A 19,223-nucleotide genomic window follows, 5' to 3' on the forward strand; every position below is an offset into this window, starting at 1 on the left:
CCGACAGCCATTTGATCCAGTGAGCATGAGTTCTGCACATTGCTTTGCTTTGCGTCGGTGTTAGCTCATGGTCTCGCTTGAGCAGTAGCAAATTAAGGATAAACCAGACTAAATGGGTGAAATCACTGGTCGGCCAGTCATCTATCTTTCTCTCTCAATGTCTGCCATAAGATAATAATCGTGCTAATACAGTGTGGCTGCAAAAACTATGGTGTGGCTTATAACCGATTGTCTGCCTGTGGTTTCAGGGAACTTGAAACGACAAGTGAAGTCATTCGCATGTTGCATTTATGCCGTGTTTGTCATGATGGAGGTCTTTTAAGCGCAGTACACAACACTGGGGAATATACAGATAAGTGTGGCTGGGAAACTGTCTGGCTGTTATGTGCCACAGGTTCCATTTGTGGGAATAGCTTGCACACAGCCGAGCATGCACCCAAAGCACCCCGTCTTCCAGATCCTTTCAGCCTCCTCCATTGTTCCGTCTCTGCTATGCTCCAAAGCTGATTACAGCGCCTTCTCTAATGAAAGCTAATCCTGTGTCACGGCATTGTGGAGGAAGTGTGTGGGGGGGTGGGGAGCAGGCCTCAGCATGGCAAAGCTAGCAGGGAATGTCTTCTTCAGGGCCTGTCAGAGTGGCTTTCAGAGGAAATACCAAAAAGCGTTGCGAAAAAAAAAAAAAAAAAAAAAAAAAGCGAAAACTTGCAAATCTGCCATGTTTTACATTGAGATTGAGCTTCTTTTTTTTTCTTCTTTTTTTCTGGTCTGTTGGCTCTCAACACCTCAGCACTGACCAAAGGCATAGCTTCTTGGTAGTTGGAATTGACACGTCTGATAGTTCAATGGTGCTATTTTGGGTATTCTGTCCCTCTGACTTTCACACTTTCTATTGATCCCTTGCACGTTTATCTCCTATTTGCAATCATTTGAATTTGCCAAAGTCTTCATAGCTCTTGGATTTATTAGCGTAGTTTATCTTCCAGAGCTAGAGTTTTGTTTTAATGCATGTGGCAGCTTAGTAGCTTTCAAGGATACATTAATCAAACTTTCTCTCCCAACATCAATGCCGATACCTCAACTCAAGTTATCTGAAAAATACCTGGTATCTTTTCCCTCATATATGACATTTGTACAACTAAAATTCATTTTAAAGGTTGGTAAGAAGGCCAGTTTCAACATCAACACATATTTGAACATGGCTTTTGATTATGCCAATTGAAAGAGGCAGAAAGAATCACTGACGCAATATGATAAAATGCTCCAATATTTCCATAGTTTTTCTACATTTTGCCACACCAGTTGAATCTTACATCGCTAAATAAAAACAAAAGCCCCCCCGTGTTGCCGAGTGTCTTGGTCGGTTGAAAAGTAGACCCAACAGATTCCATCCAAGGAGTGTAAAAGCTGAAAGCTATAAAAGCTGTTGTACCTTTATTTCCGCCCCCCTTTTTTGTTTAGAGAATAGATGATCGGTCCTTACTGGCACAGCTAATCATTTGCTGGAGACTGTAAGTTGTGTGTAAATAATAAATCGGTCGAGACATCCCATCAGTGAACTCTGAGTAAGAAGGTGGATCGCTTTTTGAGAGATTGACGGTTGCCCTTTCTGCCAGCACACTTTTGTTTAATGTTTTCATCTTGACCCCTGATGCACTTTTATTTCACCGACCGATCTTTTCACTCATGACTCATGCACCACCCCCACTACAGCTCCAAATAACCGTAGTCATTTGCCAGCCTGCGATCCAGGTCTCTGCCGACCTTTCACTGTGTCATTGATTGGCTGCTACATCGATGGCTCGCCGCATGCCCCACCACCCCCAGAAAAAACAGTACAGGGACATCCCTTAGAAAAGGCCCATCCCCCACCACAGCACTCACCGCCTACTCCCATCTATCCATCCCTCCATACATTTATCTATCCTGTTCACCCACGCCTGCCTCCCACGCTTCAGCCCTAACCTCACTAATTAATCAGGGACTTAGTCAGAGTGCTGTCTGAGCAGCGGTGCATTTTGATCACCTGCTGCTGCTAACGCTTTCTACATCTCTCATCTAAAATCTGTTGAGCCAGCAGCGGGATTAACGTTTGCTTGTCACTCACTCTCGCGTTGCTGTCGCACCGGTCTCTAAAACCCCGCTATGGGCTATTTTCCATCAGCGCGTGATGGTCTTTGATAACCCTGACAGCCATGGCAGGATGGACCTTGGCTGTTTTGTTGGTTTGTTTCGCGTCTGACCTGTCTATCTTAATAATGAGGCTCCCTTGTTAAATGTCATTCATGGCTACCACTGTGGAGACGGACACATGTTATTGCAGCGAACAGATGTGGTGTCAGATGCACCATCACACTCCTTTTTTGTTTGTGTTCACCACATTCTGCTAATATCTAATCTATTAAGCACGTAACAGTGGAATCTTGCTGATAAGGCTCCCGCTCAGATTTCCAGCCTGGGATCACGTTGGTGCAGAATCTAACATGCTGCTGGCGTTTTGTTTTTTTTTCAGCCAATTTTTTGATGGATGAAAGATTAAGACTGAGATTCTTCAGCGCTGTTTCCCTGGCAACCACTTTTACTCACTTGTATCTAATACCTCTCCTGTTTGTTTAAGGCAATTTAAAAGCTTTCACCGCTGCAGCAGTTGACGGTCAGCAACTCTTTCAAGTACAGTTGCAGTCCACTGGTTGTGGCAGCCATGGTCTGCAATTAGCTGCAATTAGTTGTACTGACTAACAAAGTTGTGAGAATGAGCAGTTAGATTCATTAAATGTATTTTTTCAAAGCTTGCAATGTGTACATGCATGTACAATCAAATAGTTTTAGTGTTTCTTATTTGTGAAATTATTTGGGGAATGTGACCAGAAAATACATCAAATTTCATTAGAATTGTTTTTTTGAGCATGTGTCGCTCGTCAAATTTAGATGTATGCGCATAAGTAGCTTCAAATCGAGTTTCATGAACATGAATTTACTGATCGGAAATTATGTTATTCCGCGAAATAAATAATGGCGGGACAAATGTCGCTGTGTTGTGCCAAAACCTGGAACAGAATGATACTGTTTAACCCAATTGGCCTATTTAGGTTGTTTTAGGTATTTCTCTGACAACTTGGACAGTTTATTTTTGGTGCAGTGCACAGCAGTGCCATGTGTGCTCCATGTAACCAAAGCTGACCAGCAAGCAGTGCTGAAACAGCATCCAGTGTAGCTCCACGATCATATAGAGTGTTGAATTTAGGGGAATGCAATGCATTGAGTAATTTGAAGGCTCAATTTTGTAATTTTAGGGCATGAATTAATAATTACAGGAGGCAAATAAAATAGTGCAAGATTAAATTGTTAATTTGAGGGAAGGATTGATAATTTGTGTGTACAAATGATTAATACCTGCTGGTTTCTGTAGCATTACAGCTCTGATACAAGCCCTCTAAGTCTTTGTTGGCGGTTCTGCTCGGTCCCTTTCTGCATTTTTATTTCCTCTGAGGCAGCCATCGGGTTCTTTTCCCTGCCTTTTTCTCTCTTTCTGCCACTCTGTCCTTGGGAGGGTGAGTGCCACTGGCTCGGCTCTCCTTCCTGCCTCAACCACAGAGGTAACAACTCCAATCTCGCACCTCACAGATACATTCGGCAGACTCAAAAGCACTGAGCTTCAAAGCTGGGCTTCGTTAAGCGCTTCGTTCAGGGCCGGCTTCTATCCCTACTAATGCATGGTAAAGAGGTTTGCGCCAATTTATAGGTGACCTTTCCTCCGTTAGCCCTAATTCCTGCAGGCCTTTTTAAATCTCTGGACTGTCATCGGTGGCCAGATGGGAGGCTTATATGTTTTATAGGTTGACTTCTATTTGAATACATCTTCATGTAACATAATATGTCTTTGCTGTACTGAGTCACATTGCGAACACTAGTTGTTTGGATTCAGCTCATCAGCGCTGTGATGGAATCCAGTCCGTTTCATCAGACAACTGCTCACACAGCTCAGGATAAACATTAAAGAGGCACCTGGAACACCAAATGTAATTGTCGTCTTAAAGGGTATGGTGTGGCTCTTAGTAACAACAGTAAAAAATGTGGCTCTTAGTCTCTGACTGGTTGGCCACCCCTGGTGTAGTCTATGCTAACTCGGAGCAGTTTTGTTCACAGAGAACTAGAAGCAGGTTGTTTCTGTTTGATTAACCTACCAGTCGTTTCTGTTTCATGATTTATTTGCTCCACCATTTCTGCTGAGGACTGTGGGTGTCATTCTGCAACTGGAATTTATACTGAGTTAATTGCATCGAAGGAATTCATTCATTTTATGGACTTGTGAATTATTGATTGGCCACGCTTTCTCGATGGGTTGAAGAGGGAGAGCGCAGTTATATACAAACTGAGGTGCCAATTTCAGACCTGACATGTAGACGCTGGTCTATCCGGTTTGTGAGGTAGACCATATTGCAAATAATTTATCACCTTGTGAATATAATGCGTTCTATGGTTCAGCTACTGCAGGTCTTTGTCGTCAACAATGATATCCCTATCTTTTGCATTATGCATGTCAGATAATCAGCTTCTGAATGGACTCTGTGGGGGTGTAATAATGAAGCAGAGTAACTGCTGCCAGATGACATTTGAAGTTGAGGTGCTTCCTGATGTATAGTATGTCCTTTTGTTTCCTACCGCCTACAGAAGCTTGTGCATTCTTTGCATCCTGGACTCCTAAACATATCTCGCTCTAATCGAATGCTGTTGTGTAATTTAATGAACAAACCCCGGCTATGGGTGGAGAGTGACTTGCACACTCTCGGTGCCCCATTCAACACTTGGCAGTCGTCCTCTTTGCTTCCACCGGCTTCATCACTAAAAGGCTTCCAACTGGAAAGAAGTCTGATATCTGTGATTCAATTTTTTTTTCATTTCTGCTCTGTCAATAGCAGATTCATCATCATGTAGTGCAGCTCCGTTATACTCTTATTCTGAAGCATAATCTGGGTGTGTTGCCCGCGGCAAACACATACTGCTGCATGCCACTGCCTCGTGGTTGTGCTGTCTAACCTATGGATGGAATAGTGAAAGGGCCGACCAGACATCGGCTCAGTGGCCCCTAGTCTTCACCTACAAAATATCTCAGAAAAAGACACAAAACGACCACTAAGAGACACAGGATGACCACAAAGAGACACAACACATCAACAAAGAGACACTAAACAACCATATGGAGGTGCAGAACGACCACATGGAGACACAGAGCAACCATAAACAACACGCCCAAGTGGTTTCATCGTTGCTTTGTGACTCTCCCTCTGGGTGTCATATGTGAATTGCGGGGTACCATTTGAGTTTCCACTTGATTTATTGCACAGAGATCTTGCCTGAGGATGAAGAGCATACCACCATCGTTCAAAAAGGCAAATAGTGCCTTTGTGCAAGTAAGGAAGTTAGGTTCTAGATCAGTATCACAATTTAGATCAGACACTGCACTGCCTTTGCATAATAACATTTGTTCATGCAGTCAAATTACTCCTGGTATTCTATGCTTTGTGTGAACTGACCTTTGTTGCACTCACACATAGTTCTGGACTCTTTGTTCTGCCTCAGCTCCCTGTTGGTCCTGCTGAGATTTCCACTGGTCATGCTGAGTCTTAGGGGAGGAAAATTGCTGGTGTGGTGGCTTGTCTGGTGGAAGGTTTGACGTGGGCACTGACAACCCGGGTCTCGCCCACGCTCCGCGATGGCTCCCGCTGCATCACGCACCGTCAGCGATTACTTGGGGTGGGGGCAATTCGGCATCTGATGCAACGATGCTGCACATCGCAGCATTTAGGTTTCTGGCCAAGGAATTGTAAGGAATGTATCATAAGTGTTAGCTTTCTCGCCAAGCAGTCTGCTCTATCTGTACGTGTTTTTTTTAAGATTTTTTTTTTTCTCATCGGCCACAATCCCAGCAGAGCTTGGGCAATGCTGACTTAATACAGCGGCAGATAGCTTGCTCTTCATGACTGTCTGGGGCACAGTCAATGTTTGCTATAGGTATTGCTGGGCAGTCGATGAAAATAAACTGGCACTATGGCTGCCGGTAGTGGCACTAGTTAGATATTGATCAACAGACCATATTGTGTGAGCGGTGCTGTATTATATCAATAAAACCACTTCTTAAACGATTTTGGATGCTATATAGCACAAAGTACAGGTGTGTTGTTTGGAAGTCATTTTTTTGCTCAGTAGTTCTCCTGAAATCTCCTGAAAATCACAGAATGTGACTGTCCTGTCATGTTCTGTAAAGTTTATTCTGTACTCGTAATGCGTAAGGTGTAACACACACACACACACACACACACACACACACACACACACACACACACACCTTTCAGACAGCTGACAAGAGCCAAGAAGGAAGATGAGATCCAGGTATTGTAGACATCTGGGCTGTCAGTTCAGGCAATCACGGTTGCACTACATGTTCTCCACTAAATGAAGCCCGGCGCTGCTTGGTGAGCTCTACAACAGTCTGTCTCACTTTCTCCAATTAAGCTGATCTGTCCAGCACCATATGACTGCTCACCTCCCGCTGTTTCATTCCTCTGAGGGATCGCATTAGCTCTGAACTACACCAACCTGAACATTTCAAGCTGCCGTCTCCCCACTGCTTCACAGCAGTCTCGAAGTGATTCAGATTGCTCAAGAATCACACCCGAATGTCTGCTATGCTCGGGGATAATTATTCTACTCACGGATGTTGCATGAACAAGGTGACTGCTGTTGGTGATCTGAAGCTTTTGTTAGTTCAAGACTTCCCCCTCGGCCCTAATCCACTGAAGGAGGAAATCATTAGGTGTTGCTGTAAACCTGGCTGACCAACCCAAGATGGTATACTGTTATTAGATCAACTTTTTATGTTTGTTTAGCACACCCTCAAGACATTCAGAGGTTTAGTGGTCTAGTAGTCTTTAAACCTAATCGCTGATGGATGGCCTTAATTTGTATTTTGGCAAATTACAATGCTAATCTGAGACAAATTACCAGGGAACATTGAATCAGACTGCAGATTGTTTTTTCCCTTCCTCGCTGACCCTCGCTCACTCACTCTCTCGTTACTTTCACTCTCTTTTTTTTCCAGAGATTGGAGGCTGCAGTGCAATTTCCCCGGTTACATAACAGAAAGGATCAGGGAAATGGCAAAATTAATGATGGCAAAAGGGACCGGCTAATGGAGACCCTTTTTGAGTCATACTCCCGTACTTCAGTCAGTTTATGCTCTCTCAGCTATCAAGCGTCTGACAAGATAAATGCAACACTTGCGTGTGGGGATGTTCTCAGACTGTTGTTTGGGAGAGACCATTCATTTCTGTTTGGACGCGTCATTAGCTCATATTTGAATGTTTAATGACTGCGATGAGAAGTTTTTGGACCATATATTTTGAAGCCATCTTCGACATAACCATTAATTTTGAGTTTGATTTATTTGTTTTGCCTTGCTTAATCCACATAGTCCCTTATTTAGCTCTGTGCTTTTGATTTTTGCCATGAGGTTAACGCCTTTTACTTTGGAGCGTAGAACCCACCATTTCAATGTGTCATGCGATGCTTTGGCAGAGGTATTGCTCCTTGTAGTAAGAGGGCTGTTAGAAATTCCACAGGGGGAAAGTTCACAGTGTTTCCATTGTCACAGGGGTGGGAAATGGAAGGGTGATGTGTTGAAAGGACGTCAGTGCGCCAACAACCACAGCTTTCACGCGGGTTATTTCTATTAGACAATAATGTTATTCTTTAGTGTTTGAATTTTCAGGACGTGTTATGTTTTGCCACTTCAGTCGGCGGGGGCAGGTGTGGTTGACATCCACAGCTACGCCGACCGTCTCGACTCAAAGGCTGACATTGTCTCGCATCGCCTACGAATGTGCATTTCCAGTACAGCAGTGGAGATATTTCAATAACGGTTTTGAGTGATGGTGATTGTTTATTTCTACGGAAACCAAATCAAATAACCGCTGCAACCATTGGATATGTGGCGTTCCCATGCAGCGTCCTCATACAACTCAATGTTGTTACCAGCTAGCTCTCCATTCAGGCACAATATGTTGTTGTTTTTTTGCAGAGAGTTGAAAATAACTTGGTTTCATTTTATAAAGTTTTTAGGTTTCGTCTCATAAAGTTCAGATTCAAGAACAGAGTGGTTGCGGTAGACTGCCTCGGGAGTTTACCTGTCACTGCAGTAATTCTTAATTGGCTAATAATGTGGGCTCAGGAAAATACTGTAACATCCGTACCCTCTGCCCCTATCTGACAGTTACCCTGTTCATCTCTTTATCATCCAAGGGATATTTGTGCCACATAACGTTGCAGATTCTGGAACTTACTTGTCATGAAAATACCTCCAAACAATGTTCAATACAGTTCACACCAATGTACACGCTGTACGTCCCCAACATCTCGGGGACCGATCTGGCGTCGTCTTTTAAGTCAAAAGCCCCAAGGCCCTGGACTCGGACTACAGTTGCACAGCTAGTGCTCAGTGGAGGCCACAATTAATTATATCTCTCTATTTCTGAATGCTCCAGATAACTACTGAGATATTGGGTCTGATATTGTTTTGAAAAGATTGTTTTACTTAAGTATTTATTTGGTTTGTGTTTTAGAGCCTATTTAGAACATTTTGGTCTTAAGTGTGCAGATGGTGGTTGCTGGAAAGAAGGAAAAATGGCATCCCACCATCTTAATGCAGTCTCAGATTTTTAAATAGATTCTCACTTAATTTTATTGGCTTTAGGCAATGTTAGTTAAAAAAAGTAAAAGTTCATCCAGTTTTACAGTACCCATTTCAACACACACCTGTTAGCTCACTTTAAATACTGCCATCTAGATCCCAAGTATGGTCTGTTAGTAAGCACAGAGTGACACAGATACAATGCAGGTCTGGTTACCACTGATGTCACCTAAGAGAAGGATGAAAGTTAACATAGAAACTCACACACACACACACACACACGCGCGCACGCAACCACCAACTCCACAGTATTTGCCACTGGCTTAGTGCATTCGTCACGCCCGTATGCTATGTGCAAAGTCGACAAGTGGACGTTAATTAAGAGCAAGTCTTATGTTTTCGCTGCTGAGTCTGAAAGTCCACAAGATGCGGTCTTTCATTTTGCCCTTTTTATACCTGTCAGTGAGTAATATGCTCATCATCGGGAGGTTGTAATAAAGGGAATATTAACAGTGGGCTTTTGTGTTGGCGGAGGCCGCTTTAAGTACGTTTAAATAATGGTTTCATTAAAGAGACCTTTAATAAAAAAGGTTCCTTTTTACCTGTTTGAAGTCAGCCACTGACATGAGGTCCATTTTAAGGAATCGTGTGATTTCTGTTCTTTTGTTAAACGACCACACTTTTCATTCAAAGTCTGCCGAAAGACTCATTGGGCTATTTGCATAGAAATCGTGCTTTCGTTTATTTTTCAGTGCTGTGATTAGATCGGAAGGTTCACTTTTGAATTAAAATGCATGCAAACAGGATTCAGGCTTTTGCATGCATCTGTTATATGCAAAATGTCTAGAGCACATTTAAATGGTGTGAAAAGCTGTCCTTTATGAGCCACTAATTAAAGGCAGGATGAGGAGGATTTGTCTGTTGCGCTTTGTAAACACAGCATCCAAAGTTGGCCCCTCCCCCCTCGGCTCATCGCTCTAGCCAGGAGGGATGCACCAATATCGATAATGATATCGGGCCGATAATCATGTTTATATACATTACATACTGGTTATTTTTATATTTTAATGGATAGAGTCATATATCTTAAAAATTAAACACAGATATCCCATTGGGTTCTCTGCATTGGTCAATACCAGAAGCTCAGGTATTGCGATCGGCATCGGGACTGAAAAGATGGCACCTGTGTATCCCTAGCAGCAGGTTTAGCGATATTCCGTCTAGCAAGCTAACGGGCATATTAGTTGTGTTCAATTCAGTTGATTTTTTTTATAGCCCAGAATCACAAATTATAAATTTACCCTCGGAGGGCTTTACAATCTGTACACATACGACATCCCTGTCCTGGGACCTCACATCAGATCAGGAAGAACTCCCCCCAAAACAAAAAAAGGGAATGGAACCTTCAGGAGAGCAACAGAGGAGGAGCCCTCTCCCCGGATGGACAGAAGCAATAGATGTCATGTGTACAGAATGAACAACGTAACAGAGTCACAGCACATTCACTGAATATATGACATAAAGTATTCCTAGAATGAGTAGTCGGCATGGACCACGATCCAGTTAACCACGATCCAAGTAAACGGGATCAGACAGAAGAATTTAGCGGAGCTTTCGGACTCAGTGGACAGAGCCCACAGGGGGAGAAGAGGCCGAGGATTGACAGCTGGAAAGGCAGCTAGATGGAAAGAAAGGGGAAATGCAGGCAGAGGACGGAGCCTCTGCAGAGATGCAGACACCGCCACAGACTTCTAGTGGGTCATACACGATGAGTGAAAGGGATTTCTATGTGTGAATTTTTTTTTTTAAACCCTATTCCTCTTGTCTTAACATTGACTGTAACAAAGATTTGTTGTGGATTTGGTTAGTCTAATTTTCATGATGCTTTCAAAATTCATAAATACTTTACTCTTTTAAATAATTTGTGACTGACAAATAAGTAAATGCACGTCAGCCCGAAGAGTATGTCTCTCTTTAATCATACACATACAACTGAGCATGTTTAAATATAGAAATGGTTACATATGCAACGCTATAAGATAATACTCTCACGGAAGGCTAAAAACATTTCTATTCTGCGCTTCCTCTTCAAAGTGTAATTCCTTCTGCTGTGAATATTGCCACGCAAGCTACAAACTGTGTAGGTCTGTTTTTAAATATTGGGAATTGAATGACTCGCAGATCATAGCAGCGATCTGGTAAATTGTCTCAGAGGGTGGGCTGGAAGCATGGGAGTGAACACTAACTCCCGCTCCTGTAGGGACGAGATCCCCTGGAAGGTACAAAGCACCTGCTAATCAAACAGCTCAAATGCCTTTTGCTCGGTGATGTGGAATTAACTGCATATCCTCATAAGCCGTTTGTCAATGAAAAACATATTAAAGCATTGTAAATACGTTGTGAAAGCAGCTGTAGTGATGCCTTTTCTTTTCTTTCTTCTTTTTTTTTTTACCCTCGCAGCTGTCCCGTTCCCCCCCAGTCACCGGCTGACGGCTAAAGAGGTGTTTGACAGCGATGGGAAGCCCAAAGTGGACGTGCTGAAAGCCCACCTAACCAAGGAAGGCCGCGTGGAGGAATCGGTGGCCCTGAGGCTCATCGCAGAGGGAGGCTCTATTTTGCGTGCGGAGAAGAACCTGCTGGACATCGAGGCCCCTGTGACAGGTCAGTGGTCAGATATAGCACATCGTGTCCAGGGATGAGCTTAAATATTTAATCGATTTAGACTCTGCAGAAAATGTGTAGTATTTTGATCTTCAATTATCAATTTGATACATTATTTCTAGTTAAATTACTGATTATATACTGGTTCCACCCTCCACATTGGGAGGATTCACTGCTTTTTCTGAGTCTTATGTGTACGGCATATGATCTGTTTTATACTCTTTGATAGTTGGACAAAACAAGACATTTGAAGATGTCGCCTTGTGCTTGACACAACAGATAATGAAAATAATCGTCAAATTTCAGGACCGCTGCGCAGCTCTTAGGAAAAACACTTGACCTTGTTTTTTGTAACTTAACAAAAGATCCACTTTGAAAGATGAAAATAGGGTTTGCATGCAGACGTGGCAGAAGAAGCAAATTATTTTCCAACTCCCTACTACCCCGCCGTTTCCTTCCTTGTTCGTCACTGTCATTATTAGGTCTGCCATGACGAAAATGCATGACTCCAAATCCCATTCAGAATTGCCCAATATATTAACCTAAAATAACTCATGCAGCCGGAACTGTTTGTTCTAAACCGAACGAGACACTTGTGTTTTAGATTTGAAACGTACACTCTGGGATATTTTAAGAGAGGACTGCGTGCTTCCAGTCGTATGAAAACTTCATTTAGTTAATTAAGTGAGTCATTGTGCCTCCGGGCCACACGTGGGCCATGTGGCCAGCTGTAGCAGTGTGTTTTATTTTAGGAAACGGTTTGGTTCATCCAAACAGCCAAAACTAACAAGCTTGGTGACACTCACTCTGTTGACTGCTTCATGCATGGAAGACACAGAAAAGCTAAACAGACCATTTAGATACTCAGCTGCCCACCTTTTGAAAAAAGATAACATCATTATTTCATTATTTTTATTAGTTATTAGATTTACTAACCCAGTGTGGCAAAAATACAAAGAACAGCACGAAAAGCTGAACTTTTTCTGTCATTTCTGGCTACTAATTTTTCCACAATATTAATGTATTTTCCAGTCGAGCTCTTATTCAGCCTGAAAAGCGCCCTGGAGCTAAGGTCCAACTCATGCGTGCCCGCCTCGCTGAAAGAACACACTGTAGAAGGAGGCTCGCTGATGCATATGCACAGAACCAGTGCATCTATTGTTGTCTTTCTTCCTGGTCAAGTGCCCTGTTCCTCCATTAGACTTTCTGATGAGGCGTCTTTGATGTTGTTGTAATCAGAGGCACAGACCTACTCAAAGGATCTATGGCAACCCATCATAATTTCCAAATACGAGATTGTTCTCAAAATGCTGTCCAGAGTGGCCTATGCTCATATTTGGCAGGCATCGTACTTACTTAAATTCATGAATGCACAGCCCTTTATGAACAAAAGTGTGGCTCTCGTGTGCTTACTGAGGCAATTATAATAATAGAATATTTTGTATGGCTGTTAAAGAGAATAAAGCTGAACAAAAAGATGCAAACAGGTTGGACAAAAGCCTTATTTGCTGCTGCGGTCTTCGTATTTGCAGGCACACAAGCGAGGGATTAGGAGAAATCCTGTTAAACATAACTAGATTTCCGATTTATTTATTTTGCCATGTATAAGCGTAACTGGCTTTCGTAAATATTTCTGAGTGATTCATGTGCATGACAAAGTACCACCGTGGACCCAATGTGTGTAGGGGTGAAGGTAAAAAATCTGCACAGGAGTGTCTCCAAACGAAGTAAATTCTAACTGGGACTGAACCACATTGTATTGACCTTCCAGTTTAAAGTAAACACTACGAAGTAAGTCCATTTCCACAGTGAAGCTGCGGGCTATTTATCAAACTAACACATGTGCACAATAAGGCCACGCTGTGATCTTTCTCACTGGGCCGGGGCCTCGGAGCAAATAGAGACAGCCCTTAAAGTGACAGTGTTTATTACATAAGACGTTAATTTGAATCCACTTCAAATGTGTTCGTGCTGGATAAAAAATACGGCGATCGTGATGATGTAACCGAGGGCAGTTCATCCGACTCGTAAGTCGTAACTACGCGTTGTGATTTTCTGCCTCAACCTGATTACAATCTGGTTCCTTATGTGTAAACAGGACTCTTACTCTGACCTTCCGGTGTGGTGAGGTTGTCGTTTGAATTCTCAGAAGCTCGGTCACACAAGCCTAACGTGTTGATTTTAGATTCGAGGACTGTTCAATGATGGTTTTCAGCCAGCAAACCTCCTTCCTATTGTTGTGTTACATAGAAACGGTGGACAGCTCCTGTTCTGTGTGCAAGCCGTGGATCCTGAGGAGCTCGCTGCGTATACGTGTGTGTGTGTGTGTGTGTGTTCGTGCACTTGTGTACACGAGCGCGGCAGTGAAGCACTTCTTTCCCTCCCACTCAACACCCCTGACTCAACCCCTCTCCCACGCACGAGTCCTTTTCAACAAGGATTTTCTCTGTTGCGCGTGCTTGTGATCCTGCTGTGCTTCCCTCTCATGCGTGCGCCCGGACTCTCGCACCGCTCTCTATAAACATTTCTTTGTTGCTCTCCTGTTCCCTCTGTCTGCCATGTTGTATCCCTCTGTATTTCACGCTCAGAGACTGCTTCTCTCTTCAACCCCCTCGAGCACACCTGCAATTCCAACGTGACTCATGGTCAGCAAATTAGCGAGTAAATCTTTATCATTGATGTAAAGCACCATGACAATATCGGCTCTCTCTTCCCCTCGCCGCTTCTCACATTCACATAGTCACTTCCTGGTCAGGCCAGATGGCAGGTGGGGCTTTCGTGGAGGGGGGGGAGGCGTGTGACGACTGAGCTGGCTTAGGCCACAGAGTACAAGCTGCTCCCATGGCCTTCGCACAGCCATCGATCGACTCGACCCCCTCTCCACAGCCACATCGCCAGGCAACGGCGAGCTTTTACACTGTTCATACACCTGTTTGCAGCGCGGATGCTCGACTCTGTTGGAGTCTCTAACGTACTTAAAAACTGTGAAACATGTTTTACTCGAGCAAAAAGGGCTTTTTTTTCCCTTCAGGTTCAGGCTTTTTAGCAGTAGCTGTTTGCATTTGTGATATTTCTTATACAGTTTTGATTCATTCTATGTGCAGAAATGTTAAGAACTTGGTTGTGGAATTTCCTGGCTACACTTTAAAAAGGTCTGACTAAGCCCTTGATTAGCATGGAAATGTTATGAGTCTAATGTGAATGGGTCTCGCTCTGTGCAGCATTTCAATGCCATTAAACCTTTTCCTTCAGGTTGTTGCGCAACAGCTTTTCAATGAGAAGTACACTAATGTGGTTATTCGAGCGAGATGGATAAATCAGCTGGGGTTGTTATCTTATTTTATTTTTACACTTAAATATTGATTGGTATCGGACTCAAATTCATATTCCCACAATGGTTTACACCACTGGTTCCAAACCTGATGGTCAGAAACCCTTTAACGAGCACGCGGGATAAATCTCTATCGTTTGCCAACCGATAGATGAGAATAAACATATCTTTTCTGTCTTTTCTCAAATGTTTGAAATACTGGAACACTGGAAGTGTTGCCTCTTCACGCCTCTCCATTGGCTCACACCAACACAGTGATTTGAAGTTCGTTGAGCTCTTCAATGTCCAACTCTAAATCAGACACTGTTGCATTTATTGTCGCCGGCTTGCTGGAGATAGCGGCTTGTTAAAAATCACATACAGTTTGATGTTCATAACAGATTGCAAGCTCCACCTCCCACTTTTGCATAAACGCATGCTCTGAAGGATGTAAGCTCTTAGAGAGTGCCATCATAAAACCAGGGTATTGTTATCGCCCAGTCTCAATCAAAACATGATCTGGCACGGTCTGGATTTCTCTCGCTCAATGAGCCCGGCCTTGTGGAGTGGCCTGTGTAGGTTCTGAAGCCAGGTTGTGTAATGCCTGCCGCCCACTCAATAGCTGCTGCCCGCTGATATGCTGCTACTCGGGGAGATCACTTCAGTGCACAAGCAGGAGATGGCCAGAACGAATTGTTTTTCACTCCAGATAATGTACTCCCACCTGCTCTTCTTATGTGGGCTCTGGTTCCCACCTCGCTTTTGTGCGTTGTGTGACAAGCGGGAGGGAGGCAAAGCACGTCTGTAGGTCTGCTGGAGCAGAGCGATGGATGGATGGATTGTGTGCTTTTGCTGCGATAAAGCCGAATCCTGAGCTGGAGGAGTGAGCTGTGGTGGCGTTTTTAGTTTTTCATCGAACATCCCCCCCGTCCACGCACACATGCACAGATGAGGTGACTGCAATTCGCAGGGACCGTCGCATTCAGTCCTTTTGGCCAGTGATTAAACTCTCGCCATCGCCACGTCTCCCCGCTGTTTTCTTCGCCCGGCAAGTGACAGCTTTCCAAAAGGTCAGCTGGAGGTGCGGTCCTCCCACACACAGCGAGTTTGACGTGTGCTTCAGGTGAAATTGCAGCCCCTCTACTCCCTCACCAACGGGCTCCCTCTTGCAGAGCCGACTTCTGAAAACATGAAAATATTGTTAATTTCCCCGTGAGCCCTACATTTTCACAATAATTGCTCTCTGGGTGGTCATCCATTTGACAGATTTGTACTCTCGAGCACAGTGAAATGTGTGTTTTTAGAAAAAGTGACTTTGCTGAGGGGATGGATGCCTGTTGCATCCATCTCTGTGTTTCTACTCAGGGGATGCGTTGCATTGTTTCCATTGGTGGTCCTTTTTTATCAAGCCATCAGCAGCTTACATTTGTTTGAGGATTTGTTTCCATGGCAATAACCAGCCATAGCATCACACCCTTTCTGGATGAAACCAAATGAATCAAGTTGATTGCCAGGTTTTATTTCATCTTGATAAGTAGTACATTAGCCCTTAAATGGTGCCCAAGATGCAGCAAAACAGAACAAGATATAACACATATCTGCAAAGGGTGCCTTTTAATTGGTTCAGGAATTAATAAAATGTCTCTCTTGCTTTAGTTCAGTCGGCTGTATTAAACCGATGCAGGTTTTAATGTCTTTCGAGTGGCAGACAAATACATGGTTTACCCCAATTAAAACCTGATTTAACTTCACTATCCAAGTAGTTTTTTTAAAGTGGAGATCAACTAATGTAATGATGGATGGAAAAAATAGAAAGCAGGGTAACAAACTTAAAACACATGGAGGTATGCTATATTTATTTAATTTGTTTGTACATTCTGGCCTAGTCCACATTTACACCAATATTTTTTATATTCCTTTTTCCTTTTTTACAAAAGCTCTTTTTCTATTTACCTAAAACTCTGTTTGGGTGTGAATGGAAGCCCCAAAACACTCGGAAAAGCCAGACAGAAACACCTGTATGCGTGTGGACAAGTTAATGAGTGCAAATAAATGAAATGATTAATAAAATAGTGCCAATTTGTTCCCTTTATTCAAGCATCGTTTTGGCCATTATTGTTCTGAAGGATCAATCTTCCAGGAACCGAGCAACCGATCTAAAAACCAAACTGCGCCACATGTTCTCACTGAAGTAGTGTTGGCTTGACTGCAAGAGGGGAGTGTGGGCATCTTCAGAAATCTGACACAAATAACAAGGCTGCTTTTCTTTTTTGAAGGCGGTCCCCACCGTGGATTTAAACCGCTACACAGTGTGGGTTTAATAAAAGACGAATGGTTAAGCAGAGGTTTACGACGCAGTCAAGGAGAACTGATTCTCAGAGCTGTCTCATGAGGCTCGTAACTTCAGATAATTGTTCTCCAACGTTGTCCTCCAGCTCCCAGTAATTGGGTATCTCTCTGAAAGACTTTTTCACTGACTCTTATTGTAATTCTTCCTGTGAGATGCAGTTCATAAAGCGATAAACAGCCTCACGAAAAAAAGAAGGTCAGTGTCCTTTTCAAGTTAGATTTCAATCTATTCACCCTCTCGTTAATTACTCAACGAGCTGAAAGAATGGATGAACTGCGGCACTTTGGCATCAACTGCTGTCACTGCTATACTGTTCACATTTGATATCTCTGAACGTTTCCTTTGTGTCATTTGTCTATTGCCGTGCTCAGGGGTAGAAGGGGACTTTTTCCAACTTGTTTGCTGAAGTGGAAAGGCTTTAAGTCCGGTGATTTAGTCTGTGATTTAAATGTCTTGGCATGTGCTGCCCACAGGGCCAGTGGGTATGACATCACTGAGGTCATGGGTGAGCCTACATTAGACACCACTTGATAGCCTTTAAATCAAATGCAAAGCGCTGCATCAAGAAAATAACAAAGCTTTAAAAGCATCGCAATAGTAGTTCCAACTAATTCGGTAAATTGGCCCGATAGACGGAATGGGAGAATGGGTAATAAAAGAGCTGCAGAGCTGAAAATGATTAAAGAGAATACAAGCTGTTTTCAAGCCCAGTTTTAACCCAGGCTACTACTTCACTGAATAATACTTATTTTCTGCTTCTTTTGTGTTCATTGTCGGTAAAAACAATTTGACTATATTCTGTGTCAATTGTGCAAAACTAGCTTCTTCTCGGGGAAAGACCACGACTGTCCAGTCAAATGCCAGGACTTTACCTCAAATCTGCTGCCGTTTCCCCGGGAAAAATACCTGTGGATATAATGCCCGTGATTTTTTAGTATGCGTGTTCTAATACATGCGGGTGTGCTCAAGACTATGTACTAAAACAAAGACGCCTTCTACAAGCCTCATTAAAGCTACCACGTATTTATGGCGATTTAACTGGATCTACTTTCGAGCTGCAGGTTTCAGCTGGCAGCTTACAGACCTGCTGCGCGGTTAAATACTGTTCAGGATCCGCGGTTGAGCTTCCAGGTACTGTTTCGTGTTTCCCAAACAAAGTGCATTGCCAAATAAGAGAACGCCACTTGATGAAAATGAGCAGGTTTTAATATGATAGTCTTGAGCTACGTCACAGCTATCAACCTTTCACTTTCAGCAGAAAATCTGACAACCAGAAAGAGTAAATGTTATTATAATGCTCATTTTATAGTATTTTCTTTTCATATCCTGTGGTTAAATACAAACATTTGTATTTATCTATTTATGTATTTATTACCTGCGGTCCAAAAGTGGACGGTGGACCACATGGGAACCAACGGAAGAAATGTATCAATAATAAATAATAAGTTTGGGTCTATTGACCCTTTGAAACCAAAATCTAGAGTCGCTCAGAAATTGACCCAAGGCCCTTAAATCAGATGACCTCATTTGCAACCCCGTCAGTCAATGGCGGATAAGCAGCAAATCTTCTGTAGCCTCTTCTCCCCGGAGAGCAATGGAGTATAGGGTCACATATACCAATCCAGGTTGAGTGATTTGCTGACTCTGATTTCTGACGCGGATGGGCTTGTCCCAGAACACTCCCCTGGCGCTGTTTTACATCTGCCTGCAGTGCTGCTCGTACCGGGACTCCTGGTGATACCAGCGGAGTAACACACTGTCAGCGCTATTCGGCTGAAGCGAAAGCGTTCTGGGCAGTTATCTGTTTTGTAATTGCTATGACAAGCCAGATTTGTAATCACGGTTAACAATACACGTTAAGAAATGGAGACGACCGAAAAGCTTTCCTGCAGTTTCAGCCAATGGACTTTTTTAGTGCATTTGGCACGGATGCATTCAAGTTACGAGCCAGTTGAAACACCTCAAGGTTATGAAGAGGCCGAAAGAGGATGTGGTGGTAAAGCGAGCTGCAGCCAGTTTCTGTGATTCCTTTCCATATTGGACAACTGCTTTAATAATGAAAATAGTATCCACTGAAGTATTCACTCTTTTGTGAGAGTGGAGTTCGTAGGACGATGGCAATAACACTTTAATAGCAAGTTTGGCGGATCTTGTTTGTGATGGGATTCATGACATCCAACCGTACAGAAATTCTAACGCATGTCTGCCGCCGTAGATAG

At 43.2% G+C, this 19,223-nt stretch overlaps 1 protein-coding gene across 4 annotated transcripts in view; it reads left to right on the forward strand.

Moving 5' to 3' along the window:
- LOC306734727 (protein phosphatase 3 catalytic subunit alpha) overlaps positions 1-19,223 on the forward strand; it is a 59,896-nt gene that overhangs the window by 15,639 nt on the left and 25,034 nt on the right. For all 4 annotated transcript variants that reach the window (XM_079216110.1, XM_079216111.1, XM_079216109.1 and 1 more), the window contains exon 2: positions 11,144-11,344. In XM_079216110.1, coding sequence (XP_079072236.1) covers positions 11,144-11,344 — 201 coding nt within the window. The remainder of the gene's footprint in view (positions 1-11,143; positions 11,345-19,223) is intronic.

Source organism: Taurulus bubalis, assembly GCF_910589615.1.
Source record: "Taurulus bubalis genome assembly, chromosome: 3".
NCBI lineage: Eukaryota > Metazoa > Chordata > Actinopteri > Perciformes > Cottidae > Taurulus > Taurulus bubalis.